Raw genomic sequence first — 25,000 nt, forward strand, 5'->3', positions numbered from 1 at the left:
TTTCATCCACTCTTCCCCTCTTTGTTACCTATAACCAGGAAACAAATATACGGTTTAAATACACAACAACAAGAAACGAATAGAACGGGAATCGAACCACAACCTGGCGTTGTCAACGGCACTCTCTTCCAGTCGACCTCGACAGGATCATTGCAGATTTGTGTTTATTTGGTGGTGTGTCGTGACGTCTTGTGTGTGTGGTGAGTGCATGTGTGCGCGCATATGAATGCGTGTGTGTGTGTGTGTGTGCACACCCTTTGCGGTGGACCCTGTGGCGGGCTGACGTTGGAGGAACGGCGGGCTGAGCGGCGGTCTCTGCTCTTCGTCCTCTTGTGTGAAGGTGCACGCGGCGTTCCGAGTGCCGCAGGGCGGAGTGAGAAGAACGGCTGGCTCTGGAGCCCCGGGCGGGAGTGTTGAAGATCCTCTCTTCTCCCCCCCCCAACCTCTCCTGTCCAAGACTCAGCAGGTAGCCTCTCTCCCCCTCTCTCCCACCCCACCCCTCCCATCTCCCCCTCTTCATCGCACTAGTCTCATTACACAACCCTTCCTTTCGGTTTTCGTCTCTCTCCATCCATCACTCTCCTCTTTGTCTTTTCATCGGCACACCGGCGCGCCGATTGTTCGCAGCCCCGTCACGCACACAGCGCGCACACATTTGGACGCGCACAAGCGCACACATTGAGAGTACACGTATATAGCGTACACACCACACACACCTACTGACACACATTCGGACAAAATTACATTCAGACATACACACACATGCACACACACACACACACACACACCACAACACTCAAACGCACACACACATTCGACAAAAACAAATTAAAAGACACACACACACCACACACACACACACACACACACACACATATACACACAAATTAGGACACACAAACACACTCACACACACACACAGCAAGGATAATAAAGCGCCTTCCATTGTGCAGCAGCACTCCGGGGCTCTCTGTCTTTGGCTCCATATCGATCCGACCAGATGACTCCAAACTGGCTTCTAACCGACCATTATCAGCCACTTGGCCGCGCTTACCACTCAGCCATTACACATTCCTCGAGCCCTCCTCCCTTTACTCCGCCTCCTCCTCCACCTCCTCCACCTCCTCCCCAACCTTAATTCTATCAGTCCTGTGAAGTCTGAACTCTGGAATAAGGCTGGATCATACTCTGACTGTAGTCATATTAGTTCAAGCATTATCTCAGTCTATTATGATCAATAGGATATAATTTACAAGCTCTCTATGAAATAGCAGTTGAGATTAAAATGATGGAGCCAAAAAAATAAATAAAAAGATAAAATTGAATTCTAATGATGTGGCCCATATGTGTGACCAGGTAGCAAGGTCAGAGTTTCAATTGAAGATGCTTTAATATTAATGATATCATTCGATTAGCGCTTGTATTTGCTAATCTCCCTGTGTGTGTGTGTAGGTGGAGATCAACATCCCGTCCCTCCCCACCATCTCCGTGGCGGACCGCCTGCTCTGCGTCTTCCAGGAGGACTTCCGGAGCAAGGGCTCAATGTCAGGGACGGGCCAGGTCATCTGTGACCTCCCAAACCCCGCGCACATACCGGCCACGCCCGAAGGCCAAGGTTGAGCTCCTGCTCACCACAACCCTATTAGGCTTCTTCACCAGGCGGCCATCTTGGGTTCTAAACCTAGAAGGGTGAGGGAACTGAACTGTGGTGTTCAGTTCCCTCAACCTGCTTGCGTTAGGGACCAAGATGGCAGCTCTGTGAATAAGGCCCTCGCACGCTCTCTCTCTATCTCCGATCATCTCTCCTCCGTCTCCTCTCTCTCTCTCCTCTCACTCTCTCTCATCTCTCACCCTGTTGGCGATAAGACCATGATATTGGCAGCTCTGTGATAAAGACCCATTGTGTTCCGTTACATAATAGTGGAACTCAAATGACGCTTTAAATTCTTAGAAATTTTAGTAGACCTGTGTTTGGATTATTTTTTATGAGATTGTTGCCGTCAATATTTGTAATGACTATACTTTAATTTATATTGGGTTCGTCACCTTCGCCACGTGCAACTTTGTCCTTGTGCTGAAAGTCTGCGGCAGTTGTTGTTGCAATATTGATTTCAGAAGTGAAACTCATCCGATGGCCATTAACGTTTAAGTGTTCCCTGCCAGGTGCTTGATCAAAATTGAGTCTGGCAATCTTGATTTACAGGCTGTCTGAATGTGTGAGCTCAGCGAGACAACTTGTTAAGACAGAATCCACATGGAGCCTCTCAAGAAAGTAGTTCACTGACTGTATATCTATATAGCTTCAGCAGTATGACAAATGAGGTAGATATTTCATCATTTTGGGCAAATCATTGCAAAGCAATGATACATTTTGAAAGACCAGTCAAGGACAATTTTCCTAACCACCTCATTTAAAAAGATATGTAATTGTATTGCTAATCTGCAATAGTATTACCAAGGATCCATATACTCGAGGAGACGATCATGACTGTAGTTTTTAGCAGTTGTTTGTAGGAGGTTGAAGTCACCCCATGTGATCCGGTCGCTCAGGTGGGGGAGCCACTCAAGCTATTAGAACTGTTTGGTTTGACCTCCATGTAATCATCTTTCTCTAAATCTTTCCCTCTGTCTCTGTCTCTGTTCCTCTCTCTCTCTCTCTCTCTCTCTATCTCTTTGCCTCTGTCTCTCTCTCTCTTCTCTTTCTCTCTCTCTCTCTCTCTCTCTCTCTCTCTCTCTCTCTCTCTCTCTCTCTCTCTCTCTCTCTCTCTCTCTCTCTGTCTCTCTCTCCCTCTCTCTCCCTCTCTCTCTCTCTCTCTCTCCCTCTCTCTCTCTCTCTCTCTCTCTCTCTCTCTCTCTCTCTCTGTCTCTGTCTCTCTCTCTCTCTCTCCCCCTCTCTGCCATCAGATTTCGTAGCTGTGCCGGTCAAGATCTTCGTCAACGAGACGGTGGAGCTGGCCACCAGAGAGTTCAAATTCTACAACTGCTCGGCCACCGTGAGGAAAGCTGAAAACACGCCGTGAGTCTGGCGCTCTCTCTCTCTCCCCCGCTCGTCCTCCCCTCATCCGTGGGACCTGAGCCGACACAAACCCAATCAAAGCTTCAGCGGACAGCCTTCATTCAAATGAATTGTGCGGGGAAGGTGTCTGTGTATAAATTGTGATGCGTGACTGACGACAGGAAGGAATGCACCTCTTGCAGTGTTCTCTGCCTCCTTTTCATTTACCATGCTGGGAAATTGCCTGAGTTTCCTTTTCATTAATCAAAAGATGAAAGTCGATCTGTGCTGGCTTCCTGGGCGCGTATTTATTATTTTTTCAATCCGGAGGAATGTTTGATGAACGAGCTTTGTTTAAGAGAGGTTGCCAAGATCCATTTAAATGCCGGCAACAGGGATTCTGTGGCCCGGCACTCTATGATGAGTTTGCATGTTTTGTTCCTTTTGTTTTCCTGACTCGCTCTTGTTTATTTGACTGTGGGAATGTGTTTGTCTCTAAAAGCACATTTTGAGGTCTTGAAGGGGTTCGGATCTCTGACTACCCGCTTGAGGGTTTGGGGTTCAAATCCCCGGTAGCCACAGTCTACCTGTAGTAAGCATCCTTGAGCAAGTGCCTGCTTTTTCATAATACATATCTCAGGGTGTTTTCACAGGTACTCCTTCATTTTAAGTTAGTTTTAAATGTGCCAAATATGTATTTGACAAGATTTTTTGGGCATATTTGCTGCAAATCTGTTTACATCCCGACCGCAAGCAATTAATCAATGCTCTGACATAAAAATGAAAAGATCCAGTATCTCTGGCAGACGCCAGCCTGTAATGAGACCATCCAATCATGTCGTTGTGTGATGTGGCTGAAGAGAACAGTGGGATTTCTTCGGTTGGATGCTTCCAAAATCAAGCTAACTCTAGCTGGTGTCTACAGGGTTTCCTACCAAATCTTGAAAGGGCTTCAAGTGAATTGACTTTGGACGATGAATATACCTGTTAAATGACTCCAATGAAATGGTGTGCCCTGTGCTGATGTGAACCCCCTCCCCGCCTGTGGTTTGCCTGCTAGGTGCATGTCGTGCGTGGCCAGCCCCTGGGGGTGTCAGTGGAACACCCGCGACCACACCTGCAGTGACACCACCGGCACCGTGAACGGACCCCACATCATCAAACAGCGGAAGGTCAGTCATGCATCAAGTGTTCAACTTCCAGCCCAAAGGTCCTGAGTTCGATCCCCCTGATGTCCGCAGTTTTTACCCTTTGCCGTCGTCCAGCAGGATGCCCAATGTCTCGTTATTTGCATTTTTATCGAAGATAATTCACCGTATCTCGCCAGATAAAAGTGTCCACTAAATAGTAAAAGACTAGTTATCTATAGTAACCTCCAATAAACCACCGGCTCAACCCAATCTCCCATTAGGCGTTGAACTCATATTGGACCCTTTCGATTCCTTCTTTGAGTTCCCTAAATGAATGGTTAGACACTCACTATTTATATTCAAATATCCCTTTCCAACGCCCGTATATTTTGTGGCGAATAAGACCTTTCATATTTGGTTGTGTTTATACAAAAAGCGCAGGGAGTTTATCCGATAATCCCGAAATCGTATATCAGCCGCCACCAGCTTGTTCTTGGTCGGCTGACCGCAATTTACAAGTCAGCAGATTTGCGCAGAGCGCTGCACTTATCTCCGCGCCCTGGTTGAGTGTCTCCCTTAAGTGGCTCCCATATTTTAAAATGCAAATGTCGAGGGTGGCAGCCAGCTTTTGTGATCTCTGCCATCGCCGTGTCTCTCCCAGGAACCGAGGTGCCCCCGCTTCGAGAACCCGGACCCCGTGCTCATCCCCGTGGGCTTCCAGACCGCCATTGGCTTCGAGGGGATCAACCTCGAGCAGTATGAGGTACACGCAACCCTTCGCCGCCGCTCTGCACTCAATCCACTCTAACGAGGGTTGGTTTTTGCATCATGCTGAATGAGCGAGCAAGAGAGAACGAACCTCGGGAGCAGAATGAATACTATCCGTGGACGTCTTTTGTCGTTCCCTCTAAGGCAGGGGTGCCCAACCTTTTTTGACCCAAGATCTACTTTTCAAGTAGCCAACCTCCCGAGATCTACCAGCAAACCTACCTTCAAGCCAGGGGGGGGGGGGGGGGGGTGGGTAGAGAACAATTGTTGACGGGGGGGGGGGGGGGGGGGGGGGCGGGGTTGTATCGTGAACCTACGGACTTCAATGGGGGTTTCATTCCGTCTGCGCACGGCACCTTCTCAACGATAATCAATAATCTTCCTCCCACTCAGGGTGAAAATGGTAGGTCTTAGCTTGTTTCCCCTCAGCCATGCCAACGTTTAGGAGTGTGTAACTACTGTTGACGGCTTTCAACTGCTGTTAACAGCACATGCGCTACCGCGCGTATATGCTACCGCGCAAATTTAATTTCATTAAAAAAAAAAAAAAAAATTTTTTTTTTTTTTTTTTTTTTTCTTCACCCCTTCGCGATCGACTTGGGATCTGTCGGCGATCTACTGGTAGACCGCGATCGACTGGTTGGGCACCCCTGCTCTAAGGTTTAAGGTGTGCAGAGGCTTTGTGCCTCCCTAGGGGGCTGGAAGGGAGATAGAAGTTCCCTTTATAATAAGTCGCAAATCAACTCTATTCTCTCTCTCCGTTCTCTCTCTCCCGCTCTCTCTCGCTCCCTCTCCTTCTCACTCTCTTTATCTCTCTCTCTCTCTCTCTCTCTCTCTCTCTCTCTCTCTCTCTCTCTCTCTCTCTCTCTCTCCCCCCCCCATTGTGTGTTTTTCCGTCTGGCCCCCCAGGGAAGAGCCTTTACAATAGGAACTGAACTGATGCGTAGCGTGGAGGAAGAGGTCACTTTGATGGTGGACCAGTTCTACAGCTTCAATGGCTTTAAGGTGAGTGTGGCTCTTAATGCTAATGAACAGACCTAGTGTCTCTAGTTTCTTTGATAATGTGAGCTGTTGAATCTACTAATACCCCCCCCCCACCAAGCTTGAGGGAGTTAGACCGGAATATTCTAATTTATATAGCATACTTGATTCTCCACTGAACAGAAAGATTTTCATAGTTGTGTGCTGGGATTTGAGTCATCCCTGTGCATGTATGGTAGAATATGCGTGTGCGTGTGCGTGCGTGCGTTTCTACGCCGCCACGCCAAATGGCTTATCGGGGAACCGAAGCAAAGTGTCATTTTGGTGTGTCATTTATTTGAAAGGGTTTGTATATACCTGTCTTCCTGGGTCTCCGAGGACCTTATATGCTTAAGCGGATCATCCCACTCTCTGATGGCGTTGCACTGTCTGTCTCGTCGCTGTTTAGACTACATCTGCAGCAACGAACCAGGAATGTAGCCAGCCTCTGGCTACATTCCTGGTTTTTTACCTCATAATTCAAACGCTGAGGGACTGGAGGTTACCGAAATGAAAGTCAATGGCTTTGGTCTATACGCTTTGGAGAAAATAAATAAATGCAACACACTGAGAGAATTGTTATTTAGGCGGTTTGAAGCAGCGGTTTCTAACAGTGCAGCGCTGTATGCATAATAACTGGACACTGGAAGAAAATGCAGAGGTGTAATAAAAACTGGCCAGGTTGGACCGGGGAAAGACGTCTGGGTTTCACCATGGAAGTGATGCTGGAGGTTTTATTTGACAGTTGGCCAGACAGACATGGAGGGTGGTGGTGGTGTTGGTTGGGCTGGTGAGGGAGGGGGGGGGGGGGGGGGGGGGGGGGAGTGGGGCGGTGAAGGTGGAGGCAGGCAAGCCGATTTGATTCTGACAGTTAATGTTCCATCAGTCAGAACTGAATTGTGTTATTATGGAAATACTTTGACAGCATTGACACTTTTGCAATATAAGAGCTTTGAATCTATTTAGGGCATTCAAATTCCCGGCGTAATTCCCTTAAATGACAGCACTTTGTGATTGAGCGGTAGGGTTCATGATTCCACTGTATACAATGCTATTAGTTGTTTTTACCCTGATTGACATGTGGGGGCGGGACATTCCAGTGTTGAGCTACAGGAGGGTCCAATTACAATGCAGCCAGCCTAGCCCTAAGGGTCTTGGGACTGTAAAACTAAAGCACAGGCAGGTCTGGGCTTTACAGTCGATCCTCTCGGTTTATGACTATCCAACCCCCCGGAGGCTGTGTGAAGGTACCGTCTGTGTTCTCTAGCCCCATCTATTGGTCGGGCTTTACTTAGCGGAACTGATTGAATTGTTAAGATTCTTTGTGGTGGGGAAAAGTAAAGCAGTTTCCTAGCCTCGAGCAATGATATTTTCCACTGTGTTTTTTTCTAGACTTGAACGTCTGCCAAACGCAGGATGCGTATTTTCCTTTTTTTTCCAAAGGCGTGGGCTGTTGGCTCTCTTTGTGCCAGAGATTCTGTATATTTTCGAGGAGACTGTCATTAATCACCGGATTCTGTATCAATAATTCATTTTCCTTGTGTCCGTTGTGTAGTTTTCCTACGATAAATCACAGGAGACCAACGTTCTGTTCTACGTGAAGGACAAGGAGTCCGGGAAAAAGATAGACAGCACGCTGAACGGTATGCTTGCACATATTAATAGCTTAGCTTACACGATGCAGTTGTGATCCGTTTATATATATATATATATGTGTGTGTGTGTGTGTGTGTGTGTGTGTGTGTGTGTGTGGTGTGTGTGTGTGTGTGTGTGTGTGTGTGTGTGTGTGTGTGTGTGTGTGTGTGTGTGTGTGTGTGTGTCTTTGTCTGAGTGTGGGCATGTGTGTGTGTCTCTGTGTGTCTGTGTGTGTGTGTGTGTGTGTCTGTGTGCGTGTGTGTCTGTGTGTGTGAAGCTACATTGGAGGAAGAAGGCTTTGATCTCAAATTGAAAACTGTAATGAGAGTAGATTGGTAATGGCTACATTAATTTAGACCACCCAGCGGTCGGTGACAACACACTTTCTCCCACCACAACATCTCAGCGCAGATACAATACGCAGTGTTCATCAAATGTCTAATTACCTTTGTGTCCCTGGGTTTGAAGAAAAACAAACTCAGACTAAAACAAACTCTGGCATCTTTACTTTTCACTAATACAATTTAATATAATTGAATGCGACACGTGTGTTGTTATAATGTTTAGATGTAAGTAATTGACAAGCCTTTAGTTGATGACAAACTAATCATTGAGAAAAGCTTAATATACATTTATAGATCATTAATAAGTGCTCAGCCTACCCAGTGGACTGTACCAACATCACAAGTGGACTATAGGATAATACATGAATGTTTGGTTCATTATTAGTTCATCATTAACAAATGCTTGTCAATTAATGTTTAGTTCATGATGAATTCATTGTCAACTTAAAGCTTACGACTGAACGTTCTCATAAAGGCTCACGCAATACTCCTATTTAAAAACATACAATAATTATAATCCTCATTGTTTTCTCTTTCTCCCTTACGCCAACATCACCACCTCCACCTTCATCATCCCCACCACCACCACCACCACCGCCACCACCACCACCGCCACCACCGCCACCTCCTCCATCATCATCTCAACCACCACCACCACCTTCACCACCACCACCACCATCATCATCTCAACCACCACCACCACCTTCACCACCACCACCACCATCACCACCTCCTCCCTCCTCCCCCTAAACCCACTCCAACCCCCTCCTCCACCACTATCCCCTCCACCCCCACCTCCTCCACCCTGACCACGCAGTGACCCTCTACAACTGCTCCAACGGCCGGCAGGACTGCAGCCTGTGCAAGAACTCGGACCCCAAGTATAGCTGCGTGTGGTGCGGCCACACCAAGTCGTGCGTCTACAACCAACTCTGCGACCATGCGTCCCAACAGTGTCCGGATCCCCTGATCACCGACGTGAGTAGTGCTCTACTCCTCCCCCAGCGCCACCACCTGAACCACCACCAGCGCCCCCTGTCCCCCTCCGGTACGATTGCGTACATAAGGCCGGGCGATTAATCAAATTTTCATCGCGATTTCGATTTTAGCGTCAAACGACCACAAAATTAACGTAATCAATTTTTATTATTTTTTTTATAGAAAGGGCAGAAAAACTGGACACATATCTGTATATCATTTTAGATTGGAACATTTTCTTTTTGACCATTTTGTGAATTTTTTTATGGCGAACTTTCAAACGTTTTTTGAAATACAACATGTTTTCAAACTCAAAAATAATCGGTTGAATAATCGTGATTTCAATATTGACCAAAACAATTGTGATTATGATTTTTCCCATAATCGAGCAGCCCTATGCGTACGTGTCATCCTAACGAGCGGGGAATGGGGCCGATGTCCTTGGCGATAAGCGCGGTAGATCTGAAGCTGTCGACCGCCCGACTGGAGGGCTCTCGCGCGTCTCATGCGTGACCAAAGCGGAGCGCCTTCTTCCTCGGCACGCAGCCCTCCCGTTTGTGTTCCCCAGCGGTTAGACGGCGGGATCCCAATGTCACTGATTAGAAGCTAAAACCATAGGCAGGGCCCTCCCTGGCAATGTCACCGTCAAACCGCGTAATCAAACGCAAGCGCGCACACAGGAGTAGCGAGGCAACACAGTCAAGGAATGCCGTTTTTCATTTAGTTTAGTTTTTTTTCCCGGTTTCTGGCGTTGGGACGAGGCAGAAGTGTGTTTGATCAGCAGACTCCTTCTCGGCGCCGGCGTGCACTTGAACCGCCCCCGCGCCTCCGCTCTTGCTTTCCGTCGAGACAACTTCTACTCGGCTGTCGGATTCCTCCCAGCTCCCCTCCTTCTTCTTTTGAAAGCTCTCCTCCTCCCCCCCTCCTCCTCCTCCTCCTCCTCCTCCTCCTCCTCCACCCTCCTCCACCCTCCCAGATCATCCCCCGCTATGGCCCGATGCTTGGGGGGATCTCCGTCACCATCCTGGGCTCCAACCTGGGCATCCAGCAGGCGGACATCAAGAGGATCAGCGTGGCAGGCGTGCCCTGCGTCCACCAGCCGGACAAGTACTCGGTCTCCACCAGGTAATCAGAACGCACAGCCGGACACCGGGGGACACACGCCGGCAGGAGACGCAGGGTGGCTGCGTGTCTGTTTGTGTGTGTGTGTGTGTCTGTTTGTGTCTCTGGGGGTGTGTGTGTGTGTGTGCGTGTCAGTTTCTCCCTCCTCATCTGTAGTAATTAGTCGCCCGCTGCGCGGACAGCCGATATCAAAACGTATTTTTAAACCGGCCTTTCAGTGTAGGTGATCAGCCTAATGGTGTTTCTTCCTCCTTGGGCTTTAAGGAGCCTGTAGAGTGGAAGCATTTTTAATTAGGTCATCACACACACACTCACACACTCACACACACCTGCACACATACCAACACAAACCCACATACACACACACACACACACTCACACACACGTGCACACATACCAACACAAACCCACATACACACACACACTCACACACACACTCACACACACACACTCACACACACACACACACACACACACAAACACACACACACACACACACACACACACACATGTGCACACCACACATTCACACACAAAAACTCCCACACATGCACACACAACACACACAAACGCACACACAGTCAGTGTCATTCAGAGCTGAACGGTGGACGTTTCTCATGAAGATGTAGTGCGTCCTCTGAAATGAAACCTCGTGAGTTCCATGTGTGAAGCGGTCCTCTGTCATCCTGTCCTATGTTCTCGATTGTCCATGAGATTCTCTTCAACGAGGGCTCGTCATTTCTTTTTTAGACGGAAAGATAGAACAGAAGGTGCGCTTTTCCTTCCAGTATGATTGGCCTCTGATTGTTGAGCCTTACTCTGGTCTAATACATTCTTCTTCTTCTCTTTGTGCGTGTGTTTGTGTGTGTGTTTGACTGTTTGTAATCGTGTGTGTGCGACCAGCGTGGTTTGTGAGATCGGCCGCTTAGACCCCGAGAAGACATCCTCGGGTCTGGTGGAGGTGGAGGTGGAGGGCGGGAAGAGAGGAACCTCAACCCTTGAATTCACATACAGGGTAAGAACACGCACGCACACACACACACACACACACACACACACACACACACACAAACACACCCACACACACACAAACACACACACACACACAAACACACACACACAACACACACCACACACACACACACACACACACACACACACACACACACACACACATCACTCACACAGTCGCACGCGCACACACACGCACGCCCACACAGTCACAGACAGGTCGGTGTATGTTCAATCAGACATGCTGCTAAAGGTCTGCACATGTGAACAAAAATAAATAACGTGTATGGAGTATACACACATACACACAAACAGACACACACAGAAACAAGGCAATTCCTCAGTTCAGCTAACACCTCCGCCGCTAGCCAGGTGAGAGTGGACCGGCCCGGAAGCCTGCAGCGGATTGGCCATTTTTATAGTCTCCATTATATTTTCCATTTCCCCAGTGATAGATAGAGAGAGAGAGAGAGAGAGAGAGAGAGAGAGAGAGAGAGAGAGAGGAGATAGAGAGATATAGTGAGAGGAGAGAGATGGAGAGAGGGGGAGAGAGATGGCGAGTGTGTATTTTATGGTAAAACACTTTTAAGTGCTGCTTCCACTAACGCAGTACCCCCGATGCGCTGGTAAATCAGCGGTGTTGGGGGGACTGTGCATGCGGATGCATATTAACAATGGGGAGGAGATTCAAGATGCATAGAAGACATAATAACACATGGTCCCGATGCGCGCTAGGGCATTTAACCCGTCTCAGTCTGCTGTGGCGTGGGACTGAGCCGTTAACAGGCTCTCCTTCATAAACCCCCCCCACCCCCCACCCCCTCTTTGCCCCCCTGGCGCCTCAGTTCTTCCGCCCCTTAGTGTTTTGCTCAGCAAATGGAGGCTGGAGTCAGGGACCGCGTGGCCTGCGTGTGCTCGAGTGCCTCCATGCATGCAAGTGTTAGTGATAGGGGTGGGTGGGTTGGTGGGGAATGGGCTCTGTGTGTGTGTGTGTGTGTGTGTGTTGTGTGGTTGGCTGTGTGGTGTGTGTGTGGGTGTGTGTGGTGTGTGTGTGTGTGTGTGTGTGTGTGTGTGTGTGTGTGTGTGTGTGTTGAGTAAGTCGTAAGTGACCCGTTAGCATTGTTTGAATTGTCGTATAATCGTCGTCCAATTATTTTGAATTATTCTGCAACGTGAGTGTCTGCGTGTGTGTAGTGTGTGCGGGGGCGCGTGTGTGTATGTTTATGTTCGTGTTTATGTTAACCCGCAATGATCCTGCAGTGTGAGTGTGCGCTAATCGTGTTCCCCCTCCCCCCGTCCCCCAGGACCCTATTCCCCAGGAATTCAATCCCAGCAGGGGTCCCAAGGCAGGAGGCACCCTCATCACCATCAAAGGCATGGCCCTAGACACGGGCAGCCAAGCTGACGTCCACATCACTGTGGGCACGGTGGAGTGTGTCGTGTAAGCAGCCCCTTTCCTTAATTCACGTTTCATGTTTTTATTTATGTCTCTCCCACCTTAACCAGTCTTGACTGAACCGTGAGTCTATCTATCCCCTGTGTGTGTGTGTGTGTGTGTGTGTGTGTGTGTGTGTGTGTGTGTGTGTGTGTGGGTGGGTGTGTGTGTGTGTGTGTGTGCTTGCTTCCTGTGTGCGGTTGTGCTAGTATATGTGTGTATATATCTGTGTGCATGCGTGTGTGTGCGTGTCTGAACTGCCAAAACAGTGCAGGCTGTTTTAACACTCGGTTTCACCTCTGCTGGAATAATGAGACTCTTTGACCGATGACCTGAAAAATATGAATTATGCTCACGTCGTTTCTCCCGCATACGGCGGCGGGGCGAGCGGGCACTGAGTCACTGCTGGCCCCCAGCTGCCCTCGTGACTTTTACTCCCAGAAAATAGAGAACCCGAAAACTAAAAAGTTCTAATGGTGTGGGTTTCCTGTGACCCACTTTAATTAAATTAGTTTCAATCGATGCACATGATTGAAACGGAATGCACCCGGACACACGGGCCAGAGATTTACACTGACCGCTTCGGTAATTGTCATTCATGCTGAAGGCAAACGCTGTTTCCATTCAGCCACTCCACTTGATAACTCCTATTTGTTATTCAGACATTGTACCTCATGCAAATTCTACAGTATCCCGACTTTGAAGCCGCAAATTGAAAAATTTGGAATGAAAATGGAAGTGACCTTATCTGCGGTGTAAGAACAGCTATTTCCCTCCCCTCCCCACCCCCCCGGCCATCCCCCTTTCCTGTGTAACTACTGGCAGTCACCAGACTCATAGGGCAGAGGAGGGGTGCGCCGGTGGTTGGTATTGTAGGCCAGGGTAACTAATAATGAAGGAAAAATAATGAGCCTCCGATACAGCAAAGCCCCCCCGGATTTAACAAGCTGTCTAACGTCTGCCCCACTGACCAGCAAACGACCGTGCTGCAACTCCACTCCCTCCTCCACCTGCCCCCCCTCTTCCACCCCCTCCTCCACCACTACCGCAGCAAGGCAATACCTGCCACTGAAACCATGTTCCTGAAACCATGACTTCTGTTCCCCCCCCCCCCCGTCCCGGCAGGGAGAAATTCGGGCCGGAGATCGCGTGCAGGACCGGAGAGTACCGGGACGACAAGGTCCCCTCAGATCAGCTCGGCATCAGCCTGAAGTACGGCAAGAGAACCACCACCGTCATCGACAACGCCTTCCAGTACCTGGAGAACCCCATCCAGGTGGACGTCCACCCCACGGACAGCTTCAAGTGGTCAGTTTGTTATCTTGCTCCGCTATGGTGGACTGCAACGTGTTTGATTAGATTTGGATTCAGGGTTGTTTTATTTCATCGTTAGCGATTGTTTTCCTGATGTCAGCGGCTGGGTTGGTTTGTGTTTGTGTTCCCATCCGGCGGTCGGCTTATGAGTGGATGTGATTTGTGGTTTAATGGGGACTGAGGTAAATGGAAGGTATGCTCACAAAGGCTGGCTGTTTTCTTTGTTTTCACCAGAGCCTCCTCCGAGTTGGGATTCAGCACAGAGTTGAGTGCCTATAATTGAGCCAGAGTTAGAGAATGGAGAGAAAGCCATTCAACGACGATCAAAGAATACTGAAATCGTATTTGTGTGAAATTGAATTGTTAAGAAAAGGGGCAACTCAGCAATATGAATAACTGTTTGTATTTAGACAATAAATCACATCATTGGTTATTAGCGGCAGTAGAACGCCACATATTTCAGAAGCCGGAGCTATCGGTGGAAGATTGGTTTCAAATGATGATTCAATTGTTATCTGTAATTTCTCTGCATTAAAAAAACAAAACCGGTTATGAACGATCAGTCCTCAAATTGGAACATCGAAAAATAAATTGAACACTTTCGGTTTAACCCTAATGAGGTGTGTCTGATGTGATGATTATCAGTACTAGCAGGAGTTGAGTAATAAATACGGGTATAAATATAATAGTACGGCTAAACGGATGGTATTGTGCTTCCTCTTTGTGCTTTGACAGCGGGGGCAGGAACATCGCCGTGTCGGGGTCCGGCTTCGACATCATCCAGACAGCGGTCATGAAGGTGAAATGCCTCAGGGAAGACCTCCTCGCCGAACCCATCGCTTTCCAGGTTCGTTTTCCGACTGGCCCCTCACGCTGTGTGTCAATATTTTCAACTAAAAACCCACCCCCTGCCCCCCTGTTATCAGCCGTCTTTGTCGATTTATTTTAGTCCTGTAACTGTGTGCCAATCCTCCCTGCCGGCCATCAATTTATAAAAAAAAAAGAAAAAGTAAATTGTCGATTTACTTTTGAAAAAATGCCAGAGCGCTGCAATCTGGGAATCTCCCCCACACCTTACTAGGCCCCTCCGACCACCCCAGAGATTAGTCTGAGCCCTGAGCCACACAGGCGTGACCACACACACACACACACACTCACACACACACACACACACACACACACACACCCACACACACACACCTTCCTTCCTCAGTGCCACCGATCAGTCTATAAACCAGAATGACTTCTTCCTTCATCTTGCTTTCAAGACCACAAGTCCCCTAAACCTGTCCGATTGGAGATAGCTCCAGCACTGTTTCCCCTAAACACCAATCCACACACACACACACACACACACACACACACACACACACGAAACACACAAACACACCCCTCCATCTTCATCAACTGTGCTCCGTTCTGTCAGGGAACGTAACTTAAAAACTCTCCAACCCCCGTGCTGCGACCCTCCGGTGTGTCCCTAGGAGCCCGGGTTTGTATTCACCTCATTTGGAGGGGGGCTAACGTCAATACAGGCGTCACGGTTGCGGGGGGGTAGCGTGAGCAGGGCTTTGGGTTCCCCCTGAACTCCCCTCTGCTCTGCCCTGCGCCCGGCGTCCTCTAGCCTGACAGGAACGCCACAGAGTCTCCAAATCTCTGCACTTCCTCAAGCTTTGAGCTCAAACGAGTAGCGGTCGGAGGACGGAAAAAGCAGGGCTAGGTTTATCAGCCCTAGGCTCATTTTCTCTTTGTCCATCCGCACCACCCTCTCTTTGTCCGTCTCTCCGTCCCTCCCTCGGTCTCGCTGGCCGTCCGTCCGTCCGTCCGTCCGTCCGTCCGTCCGTCCGTCCGTCCGTCCGTCCGTCCGTCCGTCCGTCCGTCCGTCTGTGATTAATTAGACGTAGGTACTTCATGTCTTTTATCTTGCAGTAGGGAGCGACCGTTAAGTGTGTCAGATGAGTTGACTCACAGCGGCCCTCGAGTGTAGTTTGTCTGCCAAGTGTACTCGGCAATTACTTTTAATGTTCACCAAGATGTATGTTGTAACGACCTGATTAGCTGATGCACTCGGAAACCACATTTTCCTTTCATCAGGTAAGTGGATGCCGCAGATGTAAAGACATAAGTTAGCCCTGCCGAAGTCATTGGATTGATTTGCCCCCGCTGCCAAATCATTAAATAATGGAGTTTCTGTTCTACGTAGATACACTCTTTGATACTTCAATAATAATTATATTGTGGAATATGGTAACCACCATTATTATTCATCCATATAATGGTAGAGAAGAGAAGGACTGTTGAAAACACGATCAAACGTGGGACCTTTTTATGGAGATATCATTTTCTTAATTCTCTTTTATCACAGGCTTGGTCTTCTTGAGCAATGAGCCAGCATATTTGCCATGTACTCATTTTCAACTTTCACTTATTTGCAATCTCTGCGTGCTCATGTGATATTCATGTTTTCCCGATGTGTTACTGTGAAATCATTCTTACCGTCTGGACAATTTACCGTCACTGTCTGCCTATTCTTGATGTGTATTATTGTGAAGCACTTTGCCGCTCTGCACAAAACAGCCCTGTATTTCGCAAGGTGGATCCAAAGCAAGCCAAAAATATTGTTCCTAACGAAAATAACGGGAACTGCTTAAAATATCTACGACTGACATGTCTTAATTTTGACGTTGTCTTCTCTTTGTTTGCGTGCCTTCTGTGTGTGTGTGTGTGTGTGTGTTTGTGCCCGTGTGTGTGTGTGCTGTACTATCGGATACCAGAAGTCCCACAAGAAGAACGACACGGTGATCGAATTCCTGTCGCCCACGGTGAACTGCTCCTACGAGGGCCAGCAGCTGAAGGTCTACGTCCAGCTGGACAACTTCGAGAAGGAGCTGAAGTCCTTCGACTACCACCCCGACCCCACCTTCGACGAACTGCCCAAGAAAGTCTTCACCGAGGCCAGCATCATCATCGTCACCGTGAGTGTGGAGGGGCTACATGTCGGCCGATCTGCAGCCAATCATGGCGTTGTTCTTCTTGTTTTGGTGTCTGTTCGTAAGGGATCGAGGTTCGATTGCGACCGTTGGTCTATGCCACTGTTAAGTCCAAATCACATTAAGGGAGTGCAATGAGATGTGCGCCAATTCAGATCGCATGTATGTATGCAGTGGAAACATGTAACTGAATAGTAGTTGTCGACTTGTTCTCGTTGTTTCGCGAGCTTCACATGTAAATCTTCGTTTGGCAGCCACACGTTTTCACTAGGTTCATGATTACCGGCATGCGGCATCTATCATTTACTATCTATTATGACTCTCATCATTCCAAATACTCTTCCAGGAGTCACTAAACACATTTATTTTTAATATTTAATTTCCCAGCGAATCCCACTAGATTTCCTGCAGCACCAATTACAGTCATTTACTCCAGGAATACACTAATTTGCCAAATCTCGCTTCGGCGATCCAGCCACGAAAACTGTTATGCCACTTTCAAATTGTTTCCCTTGACTACCCGGTTAAAGATAGACCAGGGCCCTGATAGTCATCCAATTCCGAACCAGTTAGCTTTTGTCTCTGGCTTCCTTCTCAGCCCACCGAAATCTTTGAGGTTTCGGTATGGCTTTCCCCGGGGGTGTAGTTTAATGGGGGGGGGGGGAGCGAGCTCAGTGTTACGCAAGTCTTTAGGTCCATATTGCACGAGCGTGATAGCTTTAGGAACTGGTTTGATGCGAAGCCTCCGAGATTACATTTGCGTCGGGCCATCCATGTGTTTCCTACTGCGACGGAATAATAATACAAATCGTGCTGCAGAATTTCAATGAGTTCTTTGCTAAGCCCGAACCATTAGACGCTGTTTGAACATTGGATTTTCATGTGTGAAGGTGGTGGTCAGGGTTGGAGGGGGGGTAGGGGAAATCTATTTAATTTAGAAATCACTTAGAAAAGGTGCTGAAACTATATTGGATTGTATTTATTAAAAGGAATAATCTCTTTGGGGTAATGAGGCTTTTGCAATGGCCGAAACTAATTAGTATTAAAAACGTGAAGTTTGGCAGCTGAAGCGGTTGCTGTACTCCGTCTTGATCGGGTTCATGTACTTCTAATCCGTCTAAATACTGCCTAATGCTGAGCTTGTCAGTCATTATATACAAGGGAATATAAAGTGTGTGACCAACACAATCAACTTTGAGGCACAATTCAACGACTTAATAAGCATGAGTTTCAGTCTGTTATAGAAGTGTGTACTTATATATTGTGTGTGTATAATGACCTACAAATCACACTTTCCTTCGGGGGGCATAGCCATAGCACTAGCATGTCTTGTATCACCCGTATGCAATATTATTTTTTCTCTCGCCTCTGATTGGTCAGAAGGGCTCTCCTTTAGATCGCATGTCTATTAGTCCTAGCTGTTTGCGAGAGTTGAGAGTTCAACCCTCAACTCCCGCAAACAAAACCATAACCAATCGGAGGAGAGCCCTTCTAACCAATCAGAGGCGAGAATCCCAGACTTATCCTACGAAACAAAATGCCGCCACCTGTATGGCGCTACAGCGTTAGCATCACAACCGCCACCGGACCCCATAGAGAACGGGGTCACATATCCTCCCCCCCCCCCCCCCCCCCCCAGGGTCAAGGCTTCTCCAAGGCCATGACCTCCAAGGAGGCCCAGGCATACCTGGGCGACGTCCCCTGTCTGGTCAACACCCTCCAGGACGACAAGCTGTTCCTAGACCCCCCCTCCACGCAGCCCCGGGCCCGCTCCAAGCGCCACCGGAGGGACACCAGGTCTGAGCCCCTGGACCTGCTGGTGAGCACGCACACGCTGACACGCACGCACGCACACACACAAACACACGCACACACACACTCGTCTCTTAGAACACACACACAGCAAACTAGCACATTTATGAGAGTACACACACACACGCACGTATTAACACGGGCGCACACACAACGACACACAACAAAAGAGCACACTTAGGAGAAACCGCACCCACATGCACGTATCCACACACACACACACACACACACACACACACACACACACACACACACACACGTAACAAACTTGCATATATGTGAGGATACGCAAATGTGTGCAGCACACACACGTGTCTGTCCACACACACACACACACACACAGAGAGACATATACACTCTCTCTGTCTCTCTAACTTACTTACACTCTGACACATACACACACAAACACACACAGAGAGACACACTCAATCACTCTCCCTTTTCTCTCTCTCTCTCTCTCTCTCTCTCTCTCTCTCTCTCTCTCCTCTCTCTCTCTCTCTCTCTCTCTCTCACACATACACACACGCAGATCTAATCACACGCCAGATGTCATTACAGAAGATGCATTTTTAATCTCTACAATATATCTGTGGGTGTGTCTTTTGTACATCTTGAGAGCCTGCGTTTTTCCACGAGTCACGGCGCTGAAGCCCAGTAATTATATTTAATTGCAGCCTGGAGACATCTCTGTTGGATACAATGTCTGTCCTCCGGCTATTGTTTGATTTGTATGACTGAAATCACAGTTTCTGTATGCGTGTGGGTGTCTGTCTGTGTAGAGGTCGAAAAGAAGACGTTCTCCTGGCATCATCCGTACTTCGGTAGCTCACCTCTGGAGAACACAGAGCCCCACCCATCAAGGCTCACTTATTAGTCGGGTGTAGTTGTGGCCTGTGTTTAATTGACGTGTCCTTATCATGAGGCCTCTTCTAAAAATGTTCCTCTACCTCGGGCTGGAGAAGTTCCGCACTACTTCTGTGTTTTCCACCTGCTGCCCTCTTCAAGGGCTCCTCCTCTTCCTTCTCAAAGAAACAAACTCCTCAATAGAGGAGGTAAGACAGCGTAGGCGGTTAGGATTCTGGGTCGAACGACACCCAATGCAAAATGCCTAACCTTACTTGCTGCTTAATGACAATTATCTAAAATAATTCACTCTATGCCTTGGATACAAGCGTCTGCTAAATCAACACAGAGTTAAAGTAGTTTTGTTGTTGACAAACTTACTGTACCGCTTTACAGATTTATTTGATTAAATAAGTTAATGCAGTAACGAGCATTTTTATAAAGCATTAGCATTGAGGGAAGGGTTCGTGCGGTATTATAAATAATGTGTAATTGAATACCTTGGTTACCATGAGCACCACTACCTTAGCTAACATGAACACCCTTAGTAAACATGCTGAGTCAATTAGACGTCAGTCAAAAAATATGCATCAAACCGTTAACTAACCGCTGGTTAATGCTTATCACTGATTTAACCACTGTTCATTAATGCATATTTAATGTTACCCTGATCGTTAAGTGTTAAAACAAAGGATACAATGCATAGCGATGAAACGCATTGTTAAATTGTTCGTCCTATTTAGACGCAGGGATCCAGGCGTGGATAACCGTGTCCTCTTAACGACTGAATGCTCATAACTACATGGCGGCATGTTAGCGGACTTGGGCAGACTCATTGTGTTCCCATCTCATGCCCCCGCCCCTCTCTCTCTTGACTTGCCTTGCAGATCATGTTTGGAAAGGGGGAGTGGGTGGTGGGCTCGGTGCAGTACGAGAGGAAGTACGAGGTGCCGCTCCCCATCATCATCACCGCCGTGATCGTGCCCATGCTACTCATCATCGGCGTCTCCATCTTCTGCTACAGGCAAGGACCCCCCCTCTCTCTTTGTGACCCCCCTGCTGTGGAGGGAGGGGGCTGTGCCCGTGACACCAGTCTTTTTATCGTGTTTCTGCCTCTGATTCGGCTCTATGAGTCTCATGTGGGCGGACACCGGGTCAACGGTGAACGCCGCAATGTGTCCCGAGAGAGAAATCCGGGTAGCTCAGCACTAGTCGCAATATTAGTAGTAGTCGTGTAAAGATTCAGCGTGATTAGGTTTGACCCGGAGCTCTCGTCAGTGCTACCGTTTCACGGCGCTCCAGATGCACCCAGTGCAGCTCTTAGCTAAAGACAGCGTAATGGTTACTGCCGTTCTGTTGGTAGAATTGTGTTATGGACGGCGCCATTGCCATGGTAGTAATGTGCCATTTCCTCAGGTTTGGGATGCTGAAGTAGCCTCATAGGTCAGACTTTAGATTGATATCCGCATTCCCACGCTAAGATCTGGGAGAACGGGGCATTCGACTTTCTTTCGCTCAATGTTTGCTGTGATCCATCGGGTTGCTGTAGGCAGGATGTTGTTAACGAGTACCTGGCAAATACATTCTCAGCCAGCAGTAGTAAACTGGAATAAAGTGTTTGTAAAGGTTTCAAATCAAAACAGTGCAGACTTATCACTTTAGAAAATACACTTATTAAAATCCCAAATTAGTTTATTTTTAGTAGAATATCTCGAAACAACAAAAGAGCAAACAAGGCTAAACTCGTCACATTGCGGGTGTTTGATCCCGGTATGGCCTCTCTGTGCCTTCCTCCCACCAAAAGTTAAACTGCCTTAACACAGTACGACTGCTGGATCCCAGATTAGGGTTGCAGTTGGGGCCGGACTTGAAAATGGAGCTGACAAACCAGTTAAAACTCAAGATGAGGCAGCGGAAGAAGCCCTTTTGTTTGAAACCCCTGTCCCGCCCACACAGCCTGAGACCTGTCTAAGTGTGTTATTTGGCCACTCTGCAGTCTTGAGGAACACGGCCAGCATCACTTTGATCCCAATGTTGCACTGTGTACAAATGAAAAGGGCACGACTGTCCTGTCCCTACCCGCCAGCTACTCTGCAGAGTTGCATTTTTCTTACTTAACCTTCGCAACCCTCGCAATTAACACCGCCGTTGGAGGGCAACCGTTTCATTCTTCAGACATTAGCCGATGACTCGCCCCGGTCGCCATCATTACTCGTTTGCCAAGCTGTCCTCGGGTGAAAACACTCACAACGGTCACCCTTTCAGGATGGACGAACGCCACCTGACCCCCATTAAGAACTGTTTGCCAGGACGGTGGATATTGCGGTTCATAGTTCAGCGCACGCTGTGGCATGCAGATGCCTTGGGGGTCGGTTGTAGTCAATGTCGCGTTTTGTACACGGAGCCCACCGTTTCATCATCATAGACTCACAGTGATGACATGTGTTCTTACTTGAAGCTAAACTGAACCGCTGCGTTTAGTTCAACCCCATTCTGAGGCTGTGTGTTGGTTTGAAATCGCTGGAATCCCCCCTAAAGTCCCCATATGGTGAATCTAGAAGGGAGACCCGCTTGTGCCACCAGCAGCAGTCGGTCCTGTATCTGTTGTGTGTGTGCGTTTGTCGCGACGTGTTCGGTGCGGTGCGACCGTGACTGTGGTGGATCTCCGCAGGAGGAAGAGCGAGCAGGCGGAGCGGGAGTACGAGAAGGTCAAACACCAGCTGGAGAACCTGGAGGAGAGCGTGAGGGACCGCTGCAAGAAGGAGTTCACAGGTACAGTCGGGAGAACGCGCCCGGCGGCCACTCAAAGGACCCGCCAACGACCCCTTTAATTCAGTTGATATATGCAATGTGTTCAGCCATGTAATGCAAATTAATCTAGTGCGGTTTCGGGTTTTGCGATGCTTTATTGCCCCTTTAATGTCTCCCGGTATCAGTGGGCCCCCACCGGGCTAGATGGGGCCACCAACGTGTGAACGCTTATAAGGAGGCTGGGACAAAAGTTGAACTTTGGTTAACTTTATGCAAAAGGTTGCGTCTGTGGCATGCAATAGGCAATTAGATTGCACCATCAGCGTGCAATGAGCACTGGTGGACCCATGTCGAATGTAATGGCTTTTAAACACTTCTCCGCTACGCTGTAAACCGGAGCCACCGGCGACTACTGAGGGTTGCTGCACGTTCTCTCGCGTTCTGAGACGCGTGGCGACATCCGCAGCTGTGGCCGCGCTGAAAGGATTCATGACGCTGAACGGCAATGAAACGATGATATGATTATAATGAAGCGCTCCATCACTTCGCCAGAGTCGTTTGATACATCGCACCACGGTGCAGTCTATGAGGCTACGTCCTCACGGCAACGCTACTAACTTCATGGAGGATTTTAGGAGCAAGAGACGTCACAGGTGACGGGGTACAAAGTGGAATCAGGCCTGGAGGCACCGTGGCTCTTAACGCTGCCGGGGTCAGGGGTTAGGTTTCCACTAAGGCCCCCCTCCCCATGCTAGGAATGTGCGCGCGCTGTGTTGGTAGAAGCAGAAACAGGACAGTGTAGTGTTTATGGTGTTTGGCTCCCAGCCAAAAGGTTATAGGTCCGATCCTCAATTTTGGTCTTATGTCCGTATCGTTGGGTGAGATGTCTAAGCCTTACTTGCTCCTTGTTGACATGTATCTATATTTACTGTGAGTCACTTAGTATAGAAAGCCCCTGGCAGATGTGACTAAACAGTATAATATATAATATAAATATATATAACTATAAATATATATTTGATATTTATCAAATACAAAAGCACTCAACACTCAAATACAAAAGAACCAACGCATCCGACCAAATGGCGTGTGAATACAAATGACGTGTGACTCTTTATGGCCCCGCCCCCCTCCCCCCTGCCACCCAGACCTGATGATCGAGATGGAGGACCACACCAACGACGTCAGCGAGGGCCGCATGCCCTTCCTGGACTACAAGACGTACACGGACCGCGTGTTCTTCCTGCCCTCCAAGGACGGCGCCAACGACGTCATGATCACGGGCAAGCTGGACATCCCTGAGGCGCGTCGCGCCACCGTCACCCAGGCCCTCAACCAGTTCTCCAACCTGCTCAACTCCAAGACCTTCCTCATCACCGTAAGGGGGGGGGGGGGGGGGGGGGCAGAGGGAGAGGGAGAGGGAGAGGGGGAGGGAGGGGGAGAGAGAGAGAGGGAGAGAGAGAGAGAGAGAGGGGCGAGAGGGAGAAAGAGAGAGAGAGAGAGAATGGAGAGGAGAGAGAGCAGAGAGAGGAGAGAGAGGAGAGAGAGAGAGAGAGAGAGAGAGAGCGCGCAGTAGAGAAGTAAACAACTCCAACTCAAAACGGATATTCCCAAAGCACATTTCACTCACTAATAGCTGACAGATGGCTTGGGCATTTCACACAGATTACATTCAAATGATGACTCTTAATTCTACCTACAACCCCTTTAAGGGCACAGACGTTAGATAAACCCATGCCGAGTGATGAGGTGTTTGGGGCCGGGATCTGAGGGTATTGTGAGATGTCTGGGTGAAAGAGGTTATAAACAGCCTGCTGTTCTGTAACTCTAACTCCCACACACACATAATTCCCTTCAGTTTCGTTGATGTAAATATAAAGTTATTTGAAAAATATACATACGATGAGTATTTCATGGTTGAGAGGCACAAAATACGATGTTTTGTAGAATATATTTTAATAGCGTCACTGCTGGTCCAGGATTTGAATTGTTTCTGACCTTACCGAAAAGCAATGAATGAAACTACAGGACTATACTTTTGATATAACCACTGCCGGCGCGGAATGATGTGATACCCCAAATGTCAGGAGGGAAGTTAATACGATAGCTACGGGACCAAGGGACCCAGCCGGAAAGGTCTGCCGAAGGCAGAGGATAAAATAACGCCTTTTAAAAAAAGCACAGATAACTGCAGTCGTAGCGTTCCGCCCAATGGGAGGAGATAGCGACATTGTTTGCAGACGGCAACACACAGTAGCACGCGCCGTTTAGACGCTTAGCACGAGGCGGCGGGCACTGCTCTTAGACTGAGTACATTTCACAGCGCGGTGCAGATTGCAGAAAGGGTATGGGAGCCGCCGCAGTGGCGTCCAATCAGGGAAGCGTGGAACGCTACAGAGAGCGGCGATACGGGCTCAACAGTGGGGAGCAGAATGTTAAACCGCCACTATCAGCATCATCGTTATTACACCAGCCGGCATATTCAGTAGTGTGTGTGTGTGTGTGTGTGTGTGTGTGTGTGTGTGTGTGTGTGTGTGTGTGTGTGTGTGTGTGTGTGTGTGTGTGTGTGTGTGTGTGTGTGTGTGTGTGTGTGTGTGTGTGTAGTTCATCCACACACTGGAGGGTCGTCCAGAGTTCAACGCGCGTGCTAAGGTGTACTTTGCGTCGCTGCTGACGGTGGCGCTGCACGGCAAGCTGGAGTACTACACGGACATCATGAGGTCCCTGCTGCTGGACCTGATGGAGAGCTACGTCCACAGCAAGAACCCCAAGCTCATGCTCCGCAGGTGGGTGCCCCCCCCCCCGGGCGGGCCCCCAGAGGCTCTTCCTCCAGGGCGGGGAACAGTGATGAT

General features: G+C 48.6%; 1 protein-coding gene across 1 annotated transcript in view; it reads left to right on the forward strand.

The window, feature by feature from the left end:
- plxnb2b (plexin b2b) overlaps window positions 1-25,000 on the forward strand; it is a 41,404-nt gene that overhangs the window by 149 nt on the left and 16,255 nt on the right. The window contains exons 2-20 of the mRNA XM_056598739.1: window positions 341-466; window positions 1,453-1,615; window positions 2,905-3,016; window positions 4,056-4,167; window positions 4,787-4,888; window positions 5,803-5,898; window positions 7,469-7,556; window positions 8,710-8,870; window positions 9,847-9,995; window positions 10,896-11,007; window positions 12,308-12,444; window positions 13,564-13,746; window positions 14,488-14,599; window positions 16,527-16,727; window positions 18,382-18,561; window positions 20,285-20,421; window positions 22,069-22,169; window positions 23,297-23,526; window positions 24,753-24,934. Of these exons, the coding sequence (XP_056454714.1) occupies window positions 341-466; window positions 1,453-1,615; window positions 2,905-3,016; window positions 4,056-4,167; window positions 4,787-4,888; window positions 5,803-5,898; window positions 7,469-7,556; window positions 8,710-8,870; window positions 9,847-9,995; window positions 10,896-11,007; window positions 12,308-12,444; window positions 13,564-13,746; window positions 14,488-14,599; window positions 16,527-16,727; window positions 18,382-18,561; window positions 20,285-20,421; window positions 22,069-22,169; window positions 23,297-23,526; window positions 24,753-24,934 (2,684 nt within the window). The remainder of the gene's footprint in view (window positions 1-340; window positions 467-1,452; window positions 1,616-2,904; window positions 3,017-4,055; window positions 4,168-4,786; window positions 4,889-5,802; window positions 5,899-7,468; window positions 7,557-8,709; window positions 8,871-9,846; window positions 9,996-10,895; window positions 11,008-12,307; window positions 12,445-13,563; window positions 13,747-14,487; window positions 14,600-16,526; window positions 16,728-18,381; window positions 18,562-20,284; window positions 20,422-22,068; window positions 22,170-23,296; window positions 23,527-24,752; window positions 24,935-25,000) is intronic.

The sequence above is a fragment of the Gadus chalcogrammus genome, chromosome 9 (genome assembly GCF_026213295.1).
Source record: "Gadus chalcogrammus isolate NIFS_2021 chromosome 9, NIFS_Gcha_1.0, whole genome shotgun sequence".
Classification (NCBI taxonomy): Eukaryota; Metazoa; Chordata; class Actinopteri; order Gadiformes; family Gadidae; genus Gadus; species Gadus chalcogrammus.